The following is a 10,741-nucleotide window of genomic DNA, read 5'->3' on the forward strand; positions in this document are numbered from 1 at the left end:
TTTGTCTACGTTGAACCCCATCCTATTCTCATCTGCCCACTTTTGTAGTCTGTCTAAATCTAGTTGCAGCCTCTCTCTCCCTTCAAGTGTGTCCACCTCGCCCCACATCTTAGTGTCATCAGCAAACTTGGACAGCGTGCTTTCTACCCCCTCGTCCAAGTCACTGATGAAGATGTTAAACAGTGCGGGCCCGAGGACCAAGCCCTGGGGTACCCCACTGCTCACAACTCACCAGGTTGAGTACAACCCATCCACCACTACCCTCTGGGTGCGCCCCATCAGCCAATTTTTTACCCATCCAACTGTGCAGGCATCAATGCTGCAGTCACTTAATTTGTTGATGAGGATGAGGTGAGAGAGAGTGTCAAAGGCCTTCTTAAAGTTTAGAAAGACTATGTCCACAGTGACACCATCATCCAAGGATTTAGTTACTTGGTCATAAAAGGCAATCAGGTTGGTCTGGCAGGACCTGCCTTTGGTGAACCCATGCTGATTGGCACTGAGCATAATCTCCCCTGCAGGCCCCCCACAGATGTGCTCCTTGATGATTCTCTCCAAGATCTTCCCAAGCACCAAAATCAGTTCTCCATTCCCCTAATCATTCTAGTCGTCCTCCTCTGCACCTGTTCCAACTTAATATTCATTTTTTAATATAGACAAGAACTGTACGACTAGAAATGTACACAGTATTCTAAGCAGAGTCTTACACATGATTTTTACTGTACTACTAATTCTTCCTTGCACCTGCTACAAATAATCAACTTAATATGCCTTGAATTGCATTAGCCTTTTTTTCTTGGCTGCATTAAAAAAAAAGGCTAATGCATCATGGTGTACATCAATTCATGGTATGCATCAATAGCATGTAGCCATCTTGCAACCAATACACCCAGGTCCCTCTCTTCCTTCATCACCAGAAAGCTGTTGACTCCTATTTTACAGCAGAAGTTCTGGGTACCATGCACATAAATTAGCACTTTGTACTATTGATAGGCAATCATCAATCCTCTGGATCATGGTGTACACATAAGAGGTCTAGTCAGATATTTGATAAATAGTACAACATAGTTATTTGTATCTTATGAATAGTACCATCCTTGTACCATCTTCAAATTCCATTTGGTTCAACTGTTATTCTGTATCTTCATGTGGGTCTAACAGGTTTCTTCTCCATTACCAAAAAAAGTCATTTGACCTTACTGAATTTAATATAAATACTACATGTTCAAACACTAAACAGGTAAACAAAAAGCTTGACCAAGGGAAGTCATCAAAGGGATTCTTGTTCAGGTATGAAAATAGGTGTTACAAATACCTACCTCCTACTTGTTCTGCTTCCTCCAGCCACTTGGACAGTATTGATTTCAGTTTGCAGGCATTCTTGAAGCTCAGCTGCAAATTTTCAAATCGGCAGATAGTCGTTTGACTGAATTCAGAGCCATGCACAGCAGCCAGGGCTTCTCCAACATTTGTTTGTGTATAGCCTGTCATAAAGTAATAAAGAAAAAATTTAGAAACCTTAAGTTTTCTACTATGACTGACTTGTATTAAGTCACATAGCCATTTGTTAATACTCTGAAAACAAACTTGCGGGGGGGGGGGGGGGGGCGGCGCATATCTATGCTCTTCTCTCTGCTCAACTTATTTTCCAGGGAGAATGCAATTTTTACTAGTGTGCTGGTTTCAGGAATACAAAATGCAAACTCAAGCCACATACAGGTGTTTATTTCTAGCAGTAAGAATTTTTCTGAAATTCCAGCCCCCCAGCAGGAGAACTACAGAGGCAAGCTCACCAGCCACTGAGAAGTGGACTCCCTAGGCCACCCCCACCCTTAGGGGAGCCCATTACTTGACAGCCTGTCCTCTCCCCTGTCTGGGAAGGACATAGGCTGTCAATAGACAGCCCCCTCCATTTTAACGCACCCCAGAATGGTTGCACATGGGCTGACTAAAAGCAGGAAAGTAGGGCCAGGGGTACCTTCCACGAACCTTAGTCCTGGCTCTCTGGCTTTTAAATCAGTGTGTGTGCCATCAGCCAAGCAGCACACACACCATTTAAAGTCTGTGAGGCCAGTTCCTGACTTGAGGGACTTTGCAAGTCTTACCCTGAGCCCAATCCCTGATCCTTGGCCTTTGCAATGCATGCCCCAACTCCCCAGCTGGGTGGCAGGGACAGCATTTAAAGCCTGGGGGCTGAGAACTAGGCTTGGAAACAGTCTTCCTGAGCCCAATTCCCAATCCCTGGGCTTTGCAATACTGCCCAGGATAAAGAGGCAGCAATGGGAAGCGAGAGGGAGACAGCAAAGCCCCACAGCCTCTTTCCCAAACAGCAGACTTCAGGGGAAGAGGCAGGGACCAGTAGCTGCTGCTCCCCTCCACTCCCAATGTTTGTCTCCCACTGCCCAGGAGAAGTGAGAGCTGCTGCCCTTATGCCTTCTCAAGACCGGGGTGACCCTGCAAGGCATAGGAACCTTTCCCTGCAAATCTGCTCCACCTGGTCCCTGGGAGGACTTAAGCCTTGGGGAAGTGTACAAGTGTTCATCTCCTGGGAAAAACTCTCCTGGGATCCACTTCTACCTGATTGGAACTGAGCTTTTTTTTCTCTTGGAACTGTTATTTTTAGTCCAGGAGAAACAGCATAAATGCTTGTATACTAGTGGTTTCTACTGGGAGGGTGATGATTAGCAGTTATGGACAAAATCTCTTTGTAGATGGTGTCCTTCAATCCGAGGTGTCTGATGATGCTCACTAGCCCATTTTTGATCTCATATCAGTTTCATGCTTGTGAAACTCCCTTGGTTTCAGTTGAGTTATACAAGTTACAGATCTGAGCTGGGAAAAGAATCAGAACCCAGTGCCTTAGTTATTAAAAGCAAGGGGTTTTTGTGCTTTCTTTTCTTGGAACAACTGTATAGTTGGGACAGAATCCTGGGTACGCTTCCAGGGACAAACTTTCCCTCTGCATGTTATTAAACAGTGGTATTTGACCACTACAGGATGTATGTAGGGTCACTGCTGACTGCACATTTACTACAAATTTCATCAAGTGAGACTCTGTAGAATTCCTCACAGAGAATTATGATTTTACTTTAAATGTCAGAGGTCTGTTTAAGGCCATAAAAAAAAAACAAATGAGCAAACAAAAAGAGTTAACAAAAACCCAACCTTGTGCTTTATGCTTAATTCTCAATAATCACATTCATTCTCAAAATTAATTATTGTAATCACTTATTACAGGAATCATTTTCAAACCAAGTTTGATTGTTGTGTCCAGCTGCAGTTTCTCATTACATACCTGGGTTGTTAATTCTTTGGGGAAGGAGCTTTCTATTACTGGATATATTTGCACAGTGCCTAGCTCAATGGCACCCTGATCCCTGAGTGAGCCTCTAGACAGTACCATTATGCACAGAAAAAGGTAAAACTTATCATTTCCATTGCTGTTTCCAGGAATGAACTTAACCATCAGTTGAGGGTTTTAGTGTGTACTTCAGATTTTTCAGACTTTGTAGATATTGGTCAAACTTAAAAGTTACAGCTGTGATTCAACTTGAGTGCTGCAAGACCGTTGTGGGGCACTGGACTACAGTAGCACAATTAGCTTTGCAACCATCTGCATATCATTCACAAGATAAACCCAAAGGCTTCAAATAGGAATTTCTACTGTCAAAAACATTGACTCGTTATGACCCTGAATTCTTTGCAACCAAATAATTCCTCTTTTATTTCCCTGTAGTCAGAAAAGGAGTTAAAGCTGAGAACTGGCATTTTCTGAGGTGTACCTTTAAATCTAATGAGGGTGTTTTGTGTCTAAAAAGACTGAGAAGACTGTGTCTAAAAAGACTTACACAAAGATTTTCAGAAGACAAAAAAAAAATTCTTAAAGAAAAACCTCAGATTTTACCCAAAGAACTTTGTCTGCTTAAAGAAAACCCATCACTTTTGTCTTGATATTACTCATCTTGTTGATTCTCTAACATTTGTTTTCTTAACCTCTTCTTAACATGACCTTACTTTTGGAATAGATTTCAGAACGATTCATGGGTGCAGATTCATGCCTACTTGCATCGTACCCGAGGGTTGAGAGAGAGACCTGAGAGAGAGACCTGAGAGTTGATTTAGCCAGACACTGGAAGATCACACCGGTACACACAGGGCTCCTATGATGACCAGAAAAGGTGACTCTACCACCTTGCCCAGCTACTAGAATATCAGGGAAGAGCAGGAATAGTCAGAATGCATATGCACTGAGGCAACGTATGGCTGCAACTTTGGCCCTGTGTGGGATTTTTGGGGGGCTAGTGCAGCCCCTAGATATACAAGTACACAACAAATTCAGGGTCAGGGTGGGTTCTCCAAAATCCATTGAGTATACTTTGCCATACTCCAAGACATGACCCTGAATTTCTTTCCCTCCTTCTCCAACTGGGCCAGTCTTACAAGGTACTGAATATCTCCTGAGAGGTGCCAAGAGCATGCTTACCGATTTCAGCAAATATTGTCGGCACTACGCATGGTGTCAGATTCTGCCTAGCAGGTCATTATCCACTTATTAGGCTTCTTGTGTACATCACAAGTTTATCAGAAATGGCACTAAACCCAATGCTGGAGTCCTATTTCATTTAGTAGGAATTTTGTTCTTATGTGTATTTAGAAGTAGACCACTGTGAATAATTACCTCTGAAACAGTCTTGGGTTCTGAAAATCTTGCCCATTCTCTGACTGACAACTAAATAGTCATAATATACAGCAACTGCAAATAATTTTCCAAACAGATTCCCACTCTTGTCCTCATTTCTGTACTGTAACTGGAAGATAATATCTCTCTAGGCACAGAAGTAATACACAGATGCTTCTAAGTCTCATAAATTACTTGATTTTATAGCATTTGAATTTACAGTAAAATGGAATACTCTGTAATGATATAATATATTGTTATAGAAGATAAAGCCAAGAATATGACTCTTAATCCATAAAGATTTTGTACTTGTTAAGATTCTGTATTTGCAGTGCTCAACACACAAAAGTCATTTTTCAATATAGCACAGAAGGTACAGGATAAGCTTCCTCACACTGCTTTCCTGGTGTCCTTCAACCTTGTTCTAGGGGGGAAGAAATCTCTAGAGGACAAGAGATAATCCAGCAATCACGTTCATTCAACCTTTGTACTTTCCTGAGGCTACCAGCAGATATGACGTGGGTATCTATTAACCAGGAACCAACATGAAATTATTCATTCATTTTACATATTCCCTAGTAGCCACCAGATGGTAACAAAATAAGGTCACCACTATGCACACCCATGGTTAAGTATATCAAATAAGAGATAACAGTACTGCCAACTTACATGCACCAGACTTCATGCCCATGAGGTCTGGAGTGTGTAAGTTGGCAGTACTATTATCCCATAGTGAGGTGATATGGCATCACCTTGTGTAATAGAGCATGTCATGGGAAAGAGAACTGGGACAAGGGACTACATCATTTACTGTAGGAAGTTGCAAAAAGCTCGAGTTTATGATGCATCATACATCTCCCCACCAGAATAAAGCTAATCTAACAATTTGCTCTCTCTCGGTGGGAAAACCAGGAGTACTATGTGCACCAAAAAATCTTAAAATATTGACTGCAGTAATCTGCAAAAAAAAATGACCTGATTAATTCTATAAAAATCTTCCAGACTTGGGAAAACCTTGCCAAAGGTGGCCTAGCATATTATAAGGTATATTAAATTAGAAGATGAAACATACAGAAACACTTGGGCTTTCATTTGGTTTTTCTAGCTGTCGTCATCTGTCAGAAAATACATACCCAGTTTAATTCTCCTGAGTTTGAACTCATTGGCAAACTTCTCCAGTTCCCTGATTTCAGGGGAATCCATATCTATTGGCTCTTCAACAGTTTTGGGTTTTCTACGGAATTCCTGCTTGAAGTCAGTAGTGGTTGGATCATCTCCAAGAATAGTCTGGTGCATGGGTGTGAAGCCATGGCTCAGAGCACAGGAACTGGCACTCAGGGCATGTTCAGGGAATTTATAAAGGCAAGGAGTCAGGCTACCTGCATGAAGCCAAAAAGAAAACCCAATACAATTATACTCCAATAGTGCACTGAAAACATGTTCAGCTTTGTAATCTTACAGAACAGAGAGGAAGGGTGGCCTAGAATTTAGGACATCAGCATGGAACCTGCGGTCACTCTTTACATCAGTTTTCCAGGTGTAGAAAGGAAATTATAGCACTAATCTTTTCCACAGGCATGGAGGCTGCGCTCAGATGCATAAGTAGGGCATTTTAAATACCTTAGGCACATGGATATTTGACTTGATCCTTAAATGCTGCAAAAAATCATAGCTTCATTGAAGTGAAAAGATTTATCAACCCACACCTATTTAGGATTTGGCCTACAGTCCTTTTGTTTTGGTACCAAGAATACTCTTTAACAGATTAATACTTTTTAACAGATTACTATATTTATTGTTCAGATTGGATTCTATATGGGTTTGATTCAATGGGATATTTATTTGAGGAAAGGCAGGATGTTCCCTAGACTGTTATACGATATTCACAATTATTTCAACTTTAGGACAAAACAAATGTACTGATTTTTGTTCACTCCTATTAGAACAAAATGTGTCATTTAATCAGGATTAATGTTCTTTCTTACTAGGCACCATGTGCATGAACAAGCACACACGCAGACTGTTCAGGTCACAGACAAGGCAGATAAAGCACAGGGGAACCCCGCCCAAGAAATATGCAATGCTTTTTACAGATGGGAAACAAAAGAGAGCAAGATATTTCTTAAAGTACTAGGTAGTTCACCCCCCACTGAAATCAGAGGCATAAGCTTTCATTGGCTATATCCCATGTTGTCAGATGCTATGAATGGACTTGCAGAGAGCAGAGATATTAAAGGAATAAAATAATTTAATTACAAAGGATAGGAAAAGGAGGAGGGAAGTCTAGGGGGAGGAAGCACTTCTGAGAGAGAAGGTAGGTTGAGGAGATCAAAAGGGGCACAAACCAGTGAAGTATGGTCTCAACAAAGACTCTGGATTCTTATTTCATTGCCTGGACTAACCTTTATAACCCCCTGTGTGTTCCTCTGTGCTTTGTTAATCCCTTTTGATCTCTTTAACACACCTTCACCTCTCAGCACTGACCCATCCCCCTATCCTTTCCTCCATTTGTCCTGTCCTTTGTATTTAAATTACCTAACTCCTTTTTATTTAGTACTCTTCCTGTCTGCAAGTTCATCCATAGCATCTGATGCAATACACTATAGCTTACAAAAGCTTATGCCTTTCTGAATAAGTTAGTTTTTAAGGTGCCACCCTGCCATGTCTTTTGCCTGACTAAGATGGCTAACTATCTCTCTGTACTCAAAGGGCTCCTCAGAGGTGCATAAGTAACTTTTGGATTGAGGTCTAGGTGATTTCCCGGAAGGCGCACAGAAAGCTTGTGACAGACTCAGGATTTGAATCCAGAATTCCTGAATCCCATCCCAATATCCAAACAATACCAGGTTCCCTCCCCCAACCCTTTTCATCCTTTTTCTGATGCTTTTCTTGTGCTGTTCATTGCTTAAATGTAAATCTTCCAGAGTCAGAAGTTTAATAGAGGTTCTAACATTAATACATTTGTTAGGTCCCTTATAGTATGGCTGCAAAAAGATTTGCCAGAAGTGAAAGGGAAAAAAAGAAGACTAAGTAAAAGGACTTGCTTTGTAGAGTGCCAACTCCATTTACCACATTGGGATGGGGCATGCTGCATGTCTGTAAAATTCGACTCTGGGAGAGACTTGCTGATAACATCTCTGGAGTTGCAGGCTTGATGCCTAAAAGGAAGTGGGAAAATAAAGCAGAGAATTCCAGAACATTGACTTCTTTTGCAAGATAAATAAATTCATATTTCAAACCCCTTTTTGCCACATAATTCTTCAAAGGACTTCCCAAAGAACTCTAAGCGACACCAAGAAGGTTTGCAAGAGACACAAGAGGAAAGTATGAAATAGAAGTATTTGACTGTGTGTGCAGAGTAAAACTCATCTTTTCTGTCTCAAAGAAACACTTACCTTTCCCAATTCCTTCATTCTTATGTAATATATTGTTCTACCTATAATTGACCCTGTAAAAGTTGACCCCTCCTCCCCCCTTTTTAAGATTCAATTTTAAGAAAAATAGCTTGTTCCCACCCAGATACATACTGATAAGTATAGATAAAGTCCTTGAACCTCTATTATCTTTTCAAAATCCCATAGGCAAATCAAATAACACACTACTGTTATGTGCAGTGATCAGCTCAGATCTGACAGTCCCTAAAAGTGTGAAAAGAGTACATCTAGCTAATCTGTGTTTTAGAACAATGAAACATATTAGTGTCTTTTAAATAGTTTAAATTCCGCTTCAAACATTTTGGTTTACATTTTCAGGATCCCAAGTATGTTCCAAATAATAAATGGCCACTTTAAAAACTAGAATAGGTTTTAAATATTGAATATCCACTCTGCTAAAATATGTACTTCTGAGGCACTGCTGTATGTTTCCTGCCAGCTCACTGTGTGTGGTGTTTCCCGTCTCAGTGTCTCAAGTAGTGACTTGCCACATGGACTGCCCTGATCTGGAGAATTAAGGCATCCCAGCTCCCTGTTTCCTACAGTGAAGCCAGTAGTCTGAAAGCCTCAAGCCTCAGATGTAATAGGTACCAGGCGCTTAGTATGTCAGAACTCCTAGCTTTATGGTACAAGTGGTGGAGCAGACCAAGGAGATCCCCAGAAATTACAGAGTGATGGTGACCTTGGTCACCCATTTTTTGTAACATCCTTTCACCACTATGATGGCACCCTATGTGACACCCTTAACAACCACAGTGGCAGGCCCTTAAGAGTGTTGTGCAATATCATCTGCTCTGTTATCATGGCAGCCAAGCAGATGATCTTGCATGGCACCATTAAGGGTCACAATACCTGGCTCTGAAAGGTATTATATAGGGTTATTGACTCCATAAAATAGAACCATATCATTCTGATTATAGTTGGACCCCATGTATAAGTCTGCTATGTTTATGGTTCTTCTTGAGGTAGGGATAAAACCAATTTATAACCTGAACAATATGCTAAAATTAAATGCTTTGTCTGAATCTGGATTAGCTTTGAGAGATGGTTCTCTTGTCCTGCTATCCTGCTCTATTCTGCTAGTTTCTACTTAACTTCATTGGGTGTGTCTACATGAGATAATTTATTGTGTAGTAGTGTAGTTTACTACACAGTAAGAATGTGCGTCTACATGTGCACACGCTAACTGTGCAGGAAACCTTGCTAATCACAAGTAAATATGCTACCTGGAAATGCAAGTAGCAAATTTACTTGTGATTTCTTACTGCAAGGTAGCACTCATGTAGATGCCAGACAGGGAGCAAATCTGTTGCTTGTCAGCTGGCCACCAGGGGACAGGAGATTGCTTCCTGCCCTTGGGAGCTGCCTGCTGCCAAGGCAGGCTTGGCCACTGGAGCCTGGGTAGGGACTATGACCCCTAGGGAACTCCAAGCCCCACTTTCCAAGATCACAGTTGGGGAGCAGGGGCCTGGGGGATCCTTATCTCCCAGCTCCAGCTGCATGACAGCAGGGCTGACATGGGAGATCCTTATCTCCCAGCCCAAGCACTGGAAGATAAGGATCCTTATGCTTTAATTCTCCAGATCAGAGCAGTCCATGTGGCAAGTCACTACATGAGCCAGAGAGACAGGAAACAACACACACAGTGAGCTGACAAGGATCTCTCAGCACTGGCCCTGTGACTGTGGAGCTGGCACTGGGAGCTCTCTGCTGGCAGGGACTGGGGAGCCCCCACCCAGCTCCTTGACTGCTGAGTGGAGCGGGAGCTGGTACCTGTCCTGGTCAGGAGCAGGTCCCAGCCCTGTGCCCCAATCAGGTGATTGAGGCCCAGGTCTTGAAAAGAGCTGCAAGGGTGGGGTTGGTCCCAGCCACCTGCCTCGATCTGTCAGCGGGGCAGCTAGCAGTGAGCTAGCTGCTCCACTAGCATATTGGGTCAGAGGACTGGGACCTGCCCCTCCCTTGTAGTTCTTTCTAAGTCCCGTGCCCCTGACTGGGGATCCAGGGCCAGGAGCTCCCTGCTGCTGTGGCAGGGCAACTTTGGCCCTGCCCTGGGCAGCAGGCAGCCCTCTAGGGGCAGGGTGCAATGTCCCAGCCCTGGCCAGAAGACAGCTGGTCCTGGTGCTCCCTGCCAGCTCTTTGGCTAGCACTCCAACCCCCGGGCCAGACCCAGGCTAGCACCCCTGGCCTTGCAGGACCCCAGGAAGTGGGAGTAGTTTTCTGCCATTAGCAGCAAATCTGCTCCTGCTTCCCTGCACGTTTACTCATAAGTAAACTGCTCCCGAATCAAATGCATGTGCAGACACACCCATTTTGAATAACAATTTATCTATGGCTTGATGGGTCACAAACTGCTAACACATGCTCAGGAGTAATATTAAAGTCTATAACCATCTGTATGGAAGTAGTTTCATATTGCTGATTGAAATTTGAAAAAAATATCAATTTTATTAAGCTGTTTGCCCTGCATACAGTTTCTTTCCCTCTGAAGGACTGGCTTCATCTCCTTTCAGCAACAGGACCTCTTCAACTAGGCCTGTTGATTCATAGATTCATAGATATTAGGGTCAGAAGGGACCTCAATGGATCAGACTCAATGAGTCTGACCCCCTGCATAGGCAGGGAAGAATGC

General features: G+C 42.6%; 1 protein-coding gene across 1 annotated transcript in view; it reads right to left on the minus strand.

Annotated features, from left to right (window-relative positions):
- Positions 1-10,741, minus strand: part of POU1F1 (POU class 1 homeobox 1) — a 24,185-nt gene that overhangs the window by 7,857 nt on the left and 5,587 nt on the right. Inside the window, exons 3-4 of the mRNA XM_006018872.2 lie at positions 5,812-6,057; positions 1,320-1,484 (exon numbers count right to left, since the gene is read on the minus strand). Of these exons, the coding sequence (XP_006018934.1) occupies positions 1,320-1,484; positions 5,812-6,057 (411 nt within the window). The remainder of the gene's footprint in view (positions 1-1,319; positions 1,485-5,811; positions 6,058-10,741) is intronic.

Source organism: Alligator sinensis, unplaced genomic scaffold, assembly GCF_000455745.1.
Source record: "Alligator sinensis unplaced genomic scaffold, ASM45574v1 scaffold19_1, whole genome shotgun sequence".
Taxonomy (NCBI): Eukaryota; Metazoa; Chordata; order Crocodylia; family Alligatoridae; genus Alligator; species Alligator sinensis.